The sequence below is a fragment of the Stegostoma tigrinum genome, chromosome 18, assembly GCF_030684315.1.
Source record: "Stegostoma tigrinum isolate sSteTig4 chromosome 18, sSteTig4.hap1, whole genome shotgun sequence".
NCBI classification, from domain to species: domain Eukaryota; kingdom Metazoa; phylum Chordata; class Chondrichthyes; order Orectolobiformes; family Stegostomatidae; genus Stegostoma; species Stegostoma tigrinum.
In genome coordinates this window covers 41,898,113-41,913,006 of record NC_081371.1, presented here as the reverse complement: position 1 = coordinate 41,913,006, position 14,894 = coordinate 41,898,113, and the positions used below count along the sequence as shown (strand labels likewise).

The 14,894-nt window shown below is 39.6% G+C and overlaps 1 protein-coding gene across 2 annotated transcripts in view; it reads left to right on the top strand.

The window, feature by feature from the left end:
* The window catches only part of slc6a15 (solute carrier family 6 member 15), a 47,745-nt gene extending 33,562 nt beyond the window's left edge, over positions 1-14,183 (top strand). For both annotated transcript variants that reach the window (XM_048548671.1, XM_048548672.1), the window contains exons 6-12: positions 1,013-1,123; positions 2,479-2,720; positions 2,811-3,003; positions 3,546-3,738; positions 5,202-5,361; positions 9,029-9,191; positions 11,445-14,183. In XM_048548671.1, the coding sequence (XP_048404628.1) occupies positions 1,013-1,123; positions 2,479-2,720; positions 2,811-3,003; positions 3,546-3,738; positions 5,202-5,361; positions 9,029-9,191; positions 11,445-11,813 (1,431 nt within the window). In that variant the 3' untranslated portion in view covers positions 11,814-14,183. The remainder of the gene's footprint in view (positions 1-1,012; positions 1,124-2,478; positions 2,721-2,810; positions 3,004-3,545; positions 3,739-5,201; positions 5,362-9,028; positions 9,192-11,444) is intronic.
* Positions 14,184-14,894: the final 711 nt, after the last annotated feature.

Sequence of the window (14,894 nt, the reverse complement as noted above, 5' to 3'; positions counted from 1 at the left end):
GCTGGTGAAACGTAGTTTGAAGAATAACCAAATGTCAAAGGTTGATTGGCACGTTTGGTGCTGTGCCCCAATTAGAGAGTCATTGCTCTTTGGAGATTTGTAGGATATTGACAGGAATAAAAAAAATGCTGAAAAATTTTTAAAAAGGATATCGTCATTTTATTTATTCACGGAATGTGAATAACACTGGCTAGAACAACATTTATTGTCCAGCCCTAACTGCTCTGGAGAAGGTGGTCTGCATTTTGAACTCTGTAGTTCTTGGGTGGAGGGACACCCAATGCTCTTAGGGCAGATGTTCCAGGATTTTGATCCAGCAGCAGTGAAGGAATAGAGATAAACTTACAAGCCAGGATGGTGATTGGCTTGAATTGTAACTTGTAGATAGTGGTGTATGCAAGCAACTGCTGACTTTGACCTTTCATGAGTTTGGAAGATGGCGAGCTGAATTTTTGCATCTTGTAGATGGGATGCAACACTGATGCTACTGTGCGTCAGTAATGCAGGGATTGAATTTTGAAAGTGGCAGACGTGGTGCTAATGAAGCAGGCTGGATGTGTCAGCTTCTTGAAGTGTTTTTGGAGCTGCACTCATCCAGGCAAGAAGAGAATGTTCCAATACACTCTTGATTTAAGCTTTGTAGTTGGCACACAGGCTTGAGAAGGCAGGAGGTGAGTCATTCATCAAAGAATTCCTAACTTCCTACATGATCTTGCAATTTTAATTGCTGATCATCCTGCATATTTAGTTCATTATGAACCTAATTAAAATTGTTAACTCCACATTTTCTGTTGCCCAGCTTTACTAAAACCTTTGATGACACTGTAGGTACAGTAATAACTAATACTGATTATAACTGAAAAATCCTTGCATTTAACAAAGTTTCCATCACGCAGATTGATTGAAATGCAGTAATGAAACTGTAAAGTGTTCATATATCTTTTAGAAGTGAAGAAGAGGTTTTCTTTTTTATTCTTTTGTTGAAAATAATTGGCCTTCACTTATTTTTCAGGTGATGTATTTTAGTTCTCTGTTTCCCTATGTCGTACTTATCTGCTTCCTGGTTCGAGGTCTTCTTCTGAAAGGTTCTTTGGATGGAATCCGTTATATGTTTACCCCTAAGGTTTGTCCTGCTTAGTTTTATTGTTAAATTAAAAATGATTCTTCATGACTCTGTTAGTACCATTTTATGGTGAAATTCCAGATAAACACAAACACAATTGTTACACTGCATGCCACCTAGTGGCAGTGTTTATGATGATCACAAACTCATTTATTGTGTTCCCAGAATAAATCTATTCAGATCAAACTATGCATTCGAGCTAATGCAAGAATAATAAAAAGGTCTAAAATTTTCATTTATATTCCTCACAAGTGAATTTTATTCCAAAAATCAGCAAGAAATGCAAACAAGATTGTTAAGTATAGGTATATAAGTATAGGTTTCGTGATTAAGTATAGGTATATAAGTATAGGTTTCGTGATATCTGTCAATATAATTAATGGTCAGTATAGTTTGCAGTTTCAACAACAGACACTAGTTATATTGTGGATTAAAAAGCTACATCAGCAAAAGATTCCTTATAGTGAAGGTTGCAGTACTCAAATGGACAAACATAAACAGCTATAACAGTTACAAGAGGCATGGTTCTCATGCATTTACATATAGGATAGCCACTTATAAATAATTCAGAACCTCTTTATCCAGAGAATGGTTAGAATGTAGAACTTGCTGCTGTGTCGAGCAGATGAGGTGAATAGCATTGGTGTCTGTAAGGAGAGGCTAGAGAGGAGAAAAGACTAAATTAATATGCTGGTGAGGTTAGAGGAAGTATAGTATACATTATAAGCACCAGAAGAGATTAGTTGATCTAAACAGCATATTTCTGCACTGTAAATTATACATAATTTTGAAGAAACATTACCATTTAAATTTTACTGTAATTAGTTGTTCACGAAATGCATCATCAACCAAATGTAATGATAGAGACCCTGGTTAAAGATTGTCGGTTGCACCAATTCTGAATAATTCTCACTTTTAGAAATGGTACCTAGCACCCATTATTTACAACATTATTAATGAATTCATTCCATTCCTCCTCTCTCCAATATCCCTTCCTTTCATTGTTTCATTCACGGGATGTGAGCATTGCTGAGTGGGCTAGCAGTTATTGTCCATCACAAGTCGCCCTTGAAAAGGTGGTAGTGAGTTGCTTTCTTTTGTTGCTGCGGGGTACATTGTGTAGACCGACCCACAATACCATTGTGGAGGGATTTCTGGGATTTCACCCTCACAACACTGAAGGAATGGGGATTTATTTCAAAGTCGTTATAATAGCACACGTTATAATAGCAAATGTCAGTGATGGTCTGTAGGGCTTCTTTAAAAAGAAAAATCCTAGCTCTACTTCTAGTACTTGCTGGAATTGGCCGAGTCTGCACAGAACACTAATAACAACCTCTTTTCTTTCCTCACAGTTGGAAATTATGTTGGACCCTCAGGTCTGGAGAGGGGCTGCAACCCAAGTATTCTTTGCCCTTGGACTGGGATTTGGTGGTGTGATTGCTTTCTCCAGCTATAACAAACGAGATAACAACTGCCATTTTGATGCTGTCCTTGTCTCCTTCATCAATTTCTTCACATCTGTCTTAGCAACACTTGTAGTGTTTGCTGTCTTGGGCTTTAAAGCAAATATTATCAATGAAAAATGTATTGTGAGGTGGGTATTGATTCCCTATTTCATATGTGTTTTACCCCAGGATTGCGTGCTGTTGCTCACACTGATTTGGCTCCATGTGTTACATTGCAGAAACGCAGACAAGATCCTGGAAATGCTTAAAGTAGGTGCAGTCAGTCATGATCTCATTCCTCATCATGTTAATTTATCAGCTGTTTCAGCAACAGATTACCATCAGATGTACAACATTATAAAGGAAGTGAAGGAAGAGCAGTTTCCAAAGTTAGGCCTGGATTCATGTCAATTAGAGGATGAACTTAACCAGGTAAGTCTACAGTGAACCAAAGAATAGAGGTATGACCTTCCGCCAATTTTTCTGGAAAAGGACACCTTATCTGACTAATGGAGTTTTTTTTATTATAGGTCACTGATTGATTTAACATCTGTCAAAAATTCTTCTGCATCTGAGGGCAGGTGTAAGCAGAACTCACTCGATCCCTCGTGGGTATATGGAAATGATGGGATAAATGAAATAAAGGGGAAATATGAGCCATTCCAAATCTTATTATTTCCATCTGCCATGTGCTGTATAGTATCTCTCTGCCCGAATAAAAGAGATGTCTGTGATTGCCCAATGTAATCAGGGTAACTGACGCATTCTAAGCCCATACAAAAGTCACAGCGATTTGTTCAGATTCTGAAGAAACCTTTTACTTGACTGAGTAAAATTTTCTAGAACCACCATCAAAATGTCATTGTAGACTGGCTGAAAAATGCCAAAATTACTCATGAATCTGAGATCCTGGAGCATGATTCTGCAGTGTTTAAATCTGCAAAGGATCTGATTCTTAACTTTGTGTTTTGCAGGCAGTGCAAGGAACTGGCTTGGCCTTTATTGCCTTCACTGAGGCCATGACTCACTTCCCAGCGTCGCCCTTCTGGTCAGTGTTGTTCTTCCTGATGTTAGTAAATCTGGGCTTGGGCAGCATGTTTGGAACCATTGAAGGAATACTCACCCCCCTCGTGGATACATTCAAAATGCGCAAAGAAATTCTCACCAGTGAGTAAGGGTATTACTTCGTGAAACATCTACTGTTGTCCCAAAATAAGCTATGATTTTGCTCTTTGACAATTGTGTTATAAATGTACTTGGCTAGTTAATATTTGGTTGAGTGTGAGCAAACAGGATATAAAGGCTAGGCTTTATCTTTCCATTTAACTTTGCACATTTAGTGGTCATGTTTACATCAATAGGTTTTCTTACAATATGTTATTGGTCTCATAAAGCGAGCAAAAAACCAAGTCACATTTATGTAGAAAATAAATACATTGAAACCAAAGTTCCTTTGGATGGGTCGACTCACCTTTTGTGATATCAACCTGGTTAGAACTTATTACAGAAGCAGAATGTTCTTGAGTCACAGCCATAGAGTTTTACAATGTGTAAAGCAGCCCCTTGGTTCATTGCGTCTGTGAAAGTTATCAAGCATCTACTTTCTCTAGTTCAATTTTCCAGCACTTTAGCCTGTGGTCTGGTAAGCTTTGGCTCTTCAAATGGTCACCTACATATTTCTTAAATACTGTCATGGCTCTCACCTGTACATCCCCTCCCAGCAGCAAGTTCCAGAAACCCATCACCCACTTGGTGAAAACATTCTTACTTGAAATCTTCTCTCAACCTCCAGTCCTTCACTTTAAAGCTGTTCCCTGGTTAATGATCCCACTACTAAGGGGGAAATGTTTCATATTGTTTACTCTCTCTGGACCCTTTGATTTTATTACCAATGTCCGATAGTTTAAAGTTCAAAACATTTAAAACAGTTTGCAGACAGCGTTATATGCTTCATACTGCGTCTTCTGATTTCTGTATGGTCCATGCCTCACTGCTTTCAGATACTGGAACTCAGCTTCACCACGATCCATCAGTGATGGAAACTCTCAAACACAATTCCCTCACTCAGCTACACATGTTGTTTGCAGTTTGCTGCTGACAGCTTGAGAAATTATGGTAAATCTAAATGTTTTCTCCCCCCTGTTGTTATTAAAAAGAAAAATTGTTAAGAGACACAACTGAGCTAACAGTAAGTTTGCTTACTCAGCATTAATTTTTCCTCAGTGGCTGAATCTTGCCTGGGAATTATATTAAAGATTCAGCATTTCATTGTTTAGCTTTGACTTCAGGGCAATTCTTCAAATTCAAAATCGGCTAACAAGGAAGTTCTCTGTCTCTGACTTTGTACGTGAAGGAAATAAATACTGAAACTCTCACAGTGGACAATGTATAAATTTTAGTTTCAATGTGGACCCATGAAAGGCTTTGGACAGGGAACACTGGTGCCTTTATTCAATGAACATTACTCGTGGTATCACACTGTGGAAAAGTCCTAGGATTTTAAAATTCTGCTTCCTTTTCATGCTTACTGTGCTAGCAATTACAGGATTACAGTCAGCTTATTTGTAGGTGATTTGCAATGTACTTTGGCCATCTGTCAGGTCTGTAATATATATTTTCCTTTACTCCAGTTGGCTGTTGTCTCGTGGCTTTCAGTATAGGCCTCCTGTTTGTGCAGCACTCTGGAAACTACTTTGTAACCATGTTTGATGATTACTCAGCCACGCTGCCCCTACTAATTGTGGTTATCCTGGAAAATATCGTTATCGCTTGGGTTTATGGCACAGATAAGTACGTACCAACAGTCCTGTGGTACATCAAAATTTACTAAAAACTGTGTAACAAGAAGTGACTGAAAAATATTGGTTCTGCTAGTTATATTTTTCACTGAAGTTGTATTCCAGTCTTATTGTGCAAGGCTTTTGTTCCATTGTAACAGGCAGCAGTTACTTTTTGTGAGCTTTTAACTTTGTACTACTCCATCTAGTGACACAAATGAGAATCAGTCACAGTAAATTGATTTTTAAAGGAGAAATTGGAGATCATCTGAGTGACGATAAATATTTATGCTTGGCCATTCTGAATTCAGGTTCAAAGACACCTCATTGGACTGACCTAAACAAAGCTGTTCACTGATGCGTTATAGTTCACCCATAGTTCTCCACTTTATGCAAATATCAACACCACTGACAGTTTCACTGTTTAGCTTGTTACTAAGAGCCAAGTGTGAACTCTCTTGGTTAACCCACTCAGGACAGAAAATTCCACTCCTAGCATATGTCTCACTCGCTGAATATGGGGCGAGACACCCAAGCTAACTCTTCACAACAAGGCCTGCCATAACTTTCTCCAGGCAGGTAGCTTTAGAGGGCAGCATCATCAGCCTGTGCAATTCTGCAGCGTACGATGGAGAACATTTTACAAGGTCTGCCCCAGGTCAGCATTTATCTAGATGATGTGCTCATATCAGGGAGGGCGAATAAGGAGCACTTAGAAAACTTGGTCATGGTTGTTAGACATTTCTCCCAGACGAGCGTACGCCTCAAAGGGAAAAATGTGTGTTCCAGGCACTTCAAGTGACTCACTTGGGCTATAGAGTTGATGTGACTGGATTACGTCCATTAAAAGAGAAAGTGAGGATGATCAAAGGTGCACCGGCTCACATGTCTGTACCAGAACTTAGGTCTTTCCTTGGGCTGGTGAAATATTATGAAAAGTTCAAACATAACCTGGCTTCCATCTTGGCACATTTGCATCAACTCTGATAAAAGATCAGACTTGGAAATGTTAGTATAGCCAAGCAATAGCTTTCAGGGAAGTAAAGAAACATCTTCTAAAGTGTTGGCACACTATTCATCCCAAGCAAGATCTGGTATTGACATGCAGTGCATGTCCGTATGGCATCAGGGTAGCATTAGCTCAAAGATGGCCCATTGGAGAAGAATGCCCAATTACAAATGCATCCAGGACTTTGGTTAATACAGAGCGTAAATACGTCCAGATAGAGAAGGAAGGCCTGGTGATCATAATTGGAGTCAAGAAGTTCCACCAGTACCTTTACAGATGTGAATTTGTAATAATAATGGACCACAAACCCCTGCTAGAAGTACTTAAAGAGAACAAGCCTGTGCTGCCGAAAGATTCAGACTGAATTTAGTGGTGGGCTGTAATACTGAGTGTGTATAATTACAAATTGGAACACTGTCTGGGAGGCCAAGTAGCGAATGCAGATTCATTGAGCCAACTCTCACTGGCAGATACACTACTGGTGATACCACTCCTGGAAGAGTCTGTGATGGTTTCAAATTTTCTGGACACACTTACAGTCACAGCTGACAGTATCAGACTTTGGATGCAGAAAGATCTGGTCCTGGCAAAAATGAAACAGCTGGTGATGATGAGGAAAGCAAAGGGCTAACACAACCAGAATTGGAATCTTCTTCGACCCAGAGAGAGCAGATCACTGTAGAGGACGGCACATTATTATGGACAAGAGTGATTGTCCTGAGCAAAGATCATTGCAAGATACTGGCTGAACTCCACCGGGGTCATCAGGGGTTTCCAAATTGAAGATGTTGGTGAGAAGTTATGCCTGGTGGCCAGGATAGGATGCAGACATGGCCGCGTTGATGGGGCAATGCCCAGAGTGCCAGCAAGGACAAAAATTACCAGCAGCAGCTCTCCCACATTCATGGGAGTGGCTGGGTAAACCCTGGAGCTGGTTACACATTAACTGTGCAGGACCTTTCATGGGTGCAGTGTTCTTAGTCATTGTGGACACCCACTCAAAGTGGCTGGATGTGCATAGAATTCATTTGGCAAACACATGGATGACGATAAAAAAACCACGCCTGTCTTTTGAAAAACACAGACTCCTGTAAGTTTTGGTCACAGATAATGGGCAATTGTTTACTAACAGGGAATTTGAATATCTCCAAAAGCCAAATAATATTCAACACATGAGGACAGCGTGATACCGTCCATTAACCAATGGTCTGGCAAAAAGAATAAGTACAAACTTTGAAGGCAGGCTTAAAGAAACAGCCAACAGCTTCAATTGATACCAGACCAGCGTAGTTCCTGTTTGATTATAGGACTACCACTCATGCAACTACAGAGATAGCGCCACAGGAGTTGTTATTGGGGAGAAGACTCCGTACCAGGTTACATTTGATCTTCCTGGACCTGGAGGAAGGGTGAAACAGCATCGAGAACACCAATGCCAAACATAAGACTCCACTAAGTAAGAGACAGTTTATTCCAGTAGACAAAGTTTGGTGTAGAAACCACGGAGATGGCCCTGCATAGGTAAGAGGCACAGTCAATGCAAGGTAAGGCCTAGTGATGTGTAAATTTTGAGTAAGTGTGATAGCCTTGAGCAAGCACATAGACCATATGAAAGCTACAAACTTGCAAACAGTGTGGGTGCACAACATTCCCAGCTCCTCAACTGCATTTCTGACTGCTGCAGAACCTGTGGGCTCTCCTCTCCATCAAGCGTTGAAGACACCTTGGAATCTGAGATGGACACCACAGATGTCACTGCCTCAATGCCTTTGCTGCTTGAAGAGGAGGATGAATTTCTTCTGACACAGTCTGGGCACAAGAGGCAAGCTCCTGTACATTACACGCCACCCATATCAGAGGCAGAATTGGACAAAGTTGACGGGGTGCTACAGTGCCCCAGGAGGAGCTATGAGAAAAAAGAACCGGCCTATGTCTCAGACTCAGAGGGGGAGGATGTAGTGATTGTAATGAGGTCACAATCGGGTCGCCCTCATAGAGTATGTGCTTTCTGATTGGGGCTGTTAATCTGACCAATTAGGGAGTCCTGGCTGACAGATATAAATAGGAGAGTCAGAGGTTCTGTTCGCTCTGAGAACTAGCTCTGAGGGAGCTGGATGTGAGTCAAGGACTCTCCGCATGTAAATAAAGGGTGACTTGGTGATGGCATATTGTGAAATTATTTCATCCACCTTCACTGATTTGCCATTTGGATGGGCTAGTTGTTAATTGTCTTGCGTGGTGCTGAAATAAGTGCAACCTTAGTGAAAATGGGTCATGTAGTGATCATTAATTGAGTACTTAATGCTTCAGCTGTCAAAAGGGCAGGAAGACCCAAACTTAGCCTTTCAACCCAGAATTTAATCCCTGTTTAGTTGGTAGATGGCACTATTCTGGTCTGGCATCATCCTGTCTGACTATGTTGCCTTTGTGCCTCCAGGATTGGAAGTTCTACCCTCAGATTTGCTAGGACCTCTATGAAGGGCCAATGTATTTCTCCATCAGTACATTACAATGCTGCCAACCTCACCCTAAAGAGAAATGTGTCACAGTTGTATATGCCACAACAAAGCTAACACAATATGAGGCTGTTCCTTCAGGAACTTTCTGTTTTATAGACTGATAAAAGTAATTGTACAAGAAGTACATTTGATTTTATGTTGAATTTTATTAGGTTCATGGAGGACTTGAAGGATATGCTTGGATTCACTCCTTTCCAATATTACTATTACACTTGGAAATACATTTCTCCACTTATTTTGATTGCTTTGCTTGTGGCTAGCATTGTTCAGATGTGTTTGAGTCCACCAGGCTACCAGGCCTGGATAAGTGAATTGGTGAGTATTGTGTACATTAATAGTCTTGTTGCTTTGTAATTCCATGAGTTTGTGCATATATATGTGTGTTAGTTGGGGGTTATAACATTGAATTGTTGACAGTAGGATGCATTGACAATAAATTTAATTCCCAATCAGAACTATTATTTAGCCTTCTCTGCTCCATAACTTAAGAATCTATCAGTGCAGCAGGGAAAATTATCAGGCTAATGTTGATATTGGATTTATATGCTCAGCCATGGACCATCATTGACTATAATCACTGAATTGTCATGGTTAAATTGCCACCTCTTAGAGAAGAGAACTGACAGATGAGTTGGAGATCTAAACCAGAAAACGTCTATTTATGTTCAGAATTTGAGTTCTAAATTGGTACTTAAGTGGGAACCTTGAGGCTGAGTATTAAGTATCCATTGTTTTTACAATGCGTTCCCAAGTTGTACCCGCAATACCAACTTGCTTGAAGTCACACGTGGGAAGATCACCTGGCACGGAGACGGGCTGCAGAATTGGTTAATTCACATTGTGGTGATGTTACTAGTCTACATGTATCAGTGTGACTGGGGGAGATGGTCGTGTAACGGAGACATCATCGGATTATTAATTCAGACTGTCAGTTTAATGTTCTGAAGACATGGGTTTGAATCCCGTAATGTTAGTCTTGAATGCAATGGAACAAATACCCAGAATCAAAAACTGGTCTAATGAAAATCATTGCAAACTGTTGTGCAACCTAATCTGGTTTACTGTTGTCCCTTTAGGAAGGAAATCTGTCATCCTTAATTGGTCTGGTTTACATGTGACTCCAGGGCACAATAATGTTGTTGACTCTTAAGTGCCATATGAAATGGCCTAGAGAACCAGGGATGGGTAATCAATGCTGGCCCTGCCATTAATATTAATAGTACAGGAAATAATTTCTAAAAATTAATTGTTGGCTGACCAAGGGTTGTTGTTGCTGACAAAAGTTAGCAAAAGACCACAACACATAGGCGAGTTCTTACTTTTGGCTTTTTGCAGGTTCCTTGTTGGTCAAGCGGAGCAGGAATACTACTGTTGACCTCATAAGGGTACCTTGGTACCCTGTTCTGTCTTTCCCAATGCCGAACTTTGTCAATTCCTTCCTTACCCCTTTATCCTATTGGAAATTATTTCTATGGGGTCCCCAGCATCAGCTGGACTCCTGAAAATGTCTAACTCTGCATGACAACATGCTGTCCATCAGACAATCAGGAATGAGAGGGCAAACTAATGGCTTAGGAGTTAAAGCAGGGGGCCAAGCACATTGTCACCCTAAAATTCTCCCTCACAATCCATTGCCTCTCATTCCCTTGACTAAAAATCAGTGTTCAATTAATTTCATCCAACTACTTGAGTAGCATTGTGGAAAGATACATTGGTAAGTAGCATAAGTTAGTACTATTTCAAAACAAAACAGAAATTGTCAAAGTTAAAGGAAAATTTTACAAACGCCCAAGTTTCGAATGCTTATACCTAAGAAAGCGATCCCAAAGGATCTTCTCTCCCAGCTCAATTACTGAGGCAAGAAAAGGGTAAATATCCCTCCAGGGCCAACCTGCCCAATGTTTGTCCTTCTCACCACCTTCGTCATCACTTCCAGGGAAGTGCCCCTAGAATTGTAAAAGAACAGCTGAGGATTTTTGCAAGAAATGAATGAAGTTGGGAAATGTTACAGAGGTGGAAGTAATGATGGCTGAGCTGAGATTAGAAGCTGATCTTGGAATTAAATGTAACACCATGGGTCATCCATGGTAGTTGGATGCTTTCGGACTGAGCCCTTACAAACTTTGAATGTCAGATTTTTTTTTAAGGTACCTAATTACTTATATTAAAATCTTCAGATCTGTTAAGGAATAATTTTATGCATCTCATTTGATTATCAATTATTGCAACTTGGGTTGCACCAAGGCAGCTTGAATTAAGGAGTCAATCTCAGTGTTAGAGATGCTAAGAAGTGTCATTGTAAAATACACAATTTTGGAGGGGCAGTATTAATTTATCACAGGAATGTGAAACAAATTGGCAGCCTGCTTCAAAGCATTTTCTATTGAAGTAAAAGGGCCTGCTTATTTCCTGCATACTGGCTTGGGTTCTGACAGAGGCCAGTTTCAATTCTTGTAAAAATTAGTGCAAATTTGAAACAAACTTCAAGAAGTACTGAACCCATTTTAGAAGCAAGTTACAAATTATTCAAGGAAGTCTGTTATGGAATTCTTCTGTCTCTTTTCCTAGGGCGCTGACAAATTTCTGAGTTACCCAACGTGGGGCTTGGCTGTCTGTATTGGCCTTGTGTTAGTCGCCATACTCCCTGTCCCAGTCGTCTTCATCATCCGTTATTTTAACATAATGGATGATGGCTCCAACTCTTTGGCCTCAGTCTCATACAAGAAAGGACGGATGCTGAAGGAAAATTCCAACCTGGAGGAAGATGACGCCAGTCTTCTACAAAGCAAGACCCCAAGTGAGATGCACTCGCCAATGGTTGGAAACAGCATCTACCGAAAGCAAAATGGATCCCCCACTCCTGAAGCAGACACAGCTCCAAACGGCCGCTATGGCATTGGATACTTAATGGCTGACATGCCTGAATCAGACTTGTAGCTTCTGAGCAAGCTTTGCCTGTCTTTGTTTCTATTGCTACATTGAGCATCATTGCCACTCAAAAAGCACGCACAGTACTGATGTGGCACATGCATCATGTATATCCTGTAGATAGACTATATTTTTCCATATTAATGATATTGTCTGAAACATTGTTGCCTACAAGTAGCTATGAGCAAAGCTGAACATTATACTTTTCTGCATCTGACAGATCATATTCAGTGTTCTCGTTTAGAAAAAGACAGTTGCTTTCCTTGAAGAACATCAACTTGCTTCTTAGATCAGAGCATTTTTTCTTACTATGTCACTGAGATTAGCAAATTTGAGATTTTTTTTATTCTTGAACTTTTATGTAAGTCACGACAAATATTTAAAATGCATTTCAACACAGAATCAATATACAAACTGATTTTTATCTTAAATTATTTAGTAGTTTATCAAACCATATTTTCAAATTTTTTTTCAAAAAAAAAACATTTTGAGGAACATTCTTTTGTCTGGGAAGGGGTAATTTCTTATTTTTGCCTATAGGGGTCACCAGTGAGCATTGTGGCTACAGCATAAATGCCCCAGTTCCCTGACACGTAAATCCAAGAGGTACTTCGCGTAGCCCTGATTTCTGAATGCTATTCGGACTGCTAAAACCCAACGTCATGGGCAGCAAGCATGCACACATTTCTAGTCAGAAGTTGTTTGCCTGCCATTACGGGCTAAGGTGACAAATAAAAGGTGTCGTCTCTCCCCAAAGCCATTGTGCGCTGTACCAACACCACATGGATTATATTGTTCAAAAGCACAGCTCTCCATCGTCTTCTCAAGAACAATCCAAAATGGGTAATAAATGTTGGCCTTACAAGTGATGCTCGCATAAGACCATAACATACCGGAGCAGAATTAGTTCGTTTGACGCACAGAATCTACTGCACCATTCAATCATGGCTGATATGTTCCTCAAACCCATTTTCCTACCTTCTCCCCATAACTCTTGATCCCTTTACTAATGAAAAACTTATCTATCTCTATCTTTAAATACACTTGACGACATAGCCTCCACAGCCCTCTGTGGTAGTGAGTTCCACAGATTCAACACTCACTGGCTGGAGAAATTCCTCCTCATCTCATCTTGCAAATTAAAACAAAAAGGCATTTCATTTGAATGTGCACACGGTTCAAGTTTGAAGTCACCTTTCCCAGATTTGTTTGATTTGAATCGGCTAAATCTGCATGGGCTGCACCCCCGTAACAAAAAGAATGTACATGAAATTGCTTGACTGTTTACCTGGAAAAAACAACTTACATTTAGAAAAAAGACCTCCCCCACAATTCCACTTCCTCACTGAATCATCAATACTATCAATTCCAGGCACTAACAGCTGTGATCCTACACCACTGTCCCTACACCAGACTGAGCTCCCTGGTTTCATATTTCTCTTCACCCCTGCTCTCCCTGCACTGATTCTTAATAACGTCTCAGACATCCTTCTCTGAGATCATTTACCATCAGTGCTATGGGAGTATCCTCATTCTTAACAACACTTTCTTGAATGCTTATTGCAATGAGACTAAGTTCTAGACTGTAGATATCATATTCCTCAGCTAATACCCACTTTGCAATTTCATACTGGGGAGTGACCAAATCGTCAATCTCTCCCCATGAATTCCTATTGCACTCCGTTACTGATAATCTAGCAAAATACTTATAAAGCTTGCATGTATTAGACCCATGAATTGCTACAATTTATTTTAGCTAGTTTGTTAACTCTGTTGAAAAACAGATATACTCCCATTTGAGAAGAATTTATCCCTCAACATACTGGTTACTACAACTACCCTTTAACAGTTGTATCTAAAATGGGAATTATTTGCTTCTCTGCTGTGTGACCACATGTAAGTGGCAAGCATGAGCTACAGATAGCTAGAGGGAGTTGTAATTTTAAAACTGGCTATATATTTTGTGTAAAGTGTTTTCAATTATTAATTTGAAGAGGTAAAGTCCTATTTTGAAGAGTCAAAACTGACTTGTATTATCAAACTGATCAGTACCGTTAATTTGGTGCCTAATTATTTTAGATATTTATTGTGTTTTAAAACATTTAGTAAACAAGTTATATATTTATATTGCATATTGCAAAGTGTACATATGTATATTTGCCTGGATTTGTTTGAACATTTTGATGCAAAAAATGCTTTTTTTCAGCACACTTATATGGCCTTTGATGAAATTCTTTGTTAACTTTGTTAAGTTGGTTTCCTTATAGTAAAGGTACCACTACTTCTCCTGCAAAGTAAGGATAGGATCGAGTTCTTCTGGAGCTCTGTAGTCCTTTGTTATATTCTATTTGAAATTAAACACCCAGTGATAAAGCTTAATTGGGACTACTTTTGTGATTTTTGTTCTTGTGGTGTAAAGTGATTTTGCATTCAAACTTAAACAATATGTATTCTCTTTCATAATTAGTATGTGCAAATGTTTACATTCTCTACCTGATTTGCAGTTGGCAAGACAAATGCTTAGCCTATTTATTGGTTATATGACCTGTTACCAAGTGAGACTTAAACTATTCAGTCATAATTCAGTGTTCTCTTGCCCTGTAATCAATAGCTTCCAGGGATTTTTGCTCGTGATTTTGGAACACTTGTGAAAATATGTAGCTCCATGTGTGATTTTAACTTTGCAAGTAACCACTTCTGACTAGGATATGGGAGGGATATGGGAAGGTTGGGATATGATCTCTTCTAGCCTTACCTTACATCATTACTTATTGAAAATTGGGAGAAAATGGCACAGTTACAAGAGGCTGGATATTACTGTTGATGTCGCTGTGAGTGAACAGACATCTTCAGTAAGGGTTCAAGATTTGGAATTGCCTGACAGGGTGCTGGATACAAGTTCAACACTAGTTTTCAAAAGAGGAATTTTCTGAGTGAGAAAAGTTTGCTTCAACTGTTCAATACCTGCTATATTGTGCCAATCATTAATTTTAAAATTTCATGTTATTATACAGCCACTGAGTAAAACATTGACCAGTTCAAGAGAGAAATCAACATGAAAATATTAGTCATTCATGAAATAGTACTGGC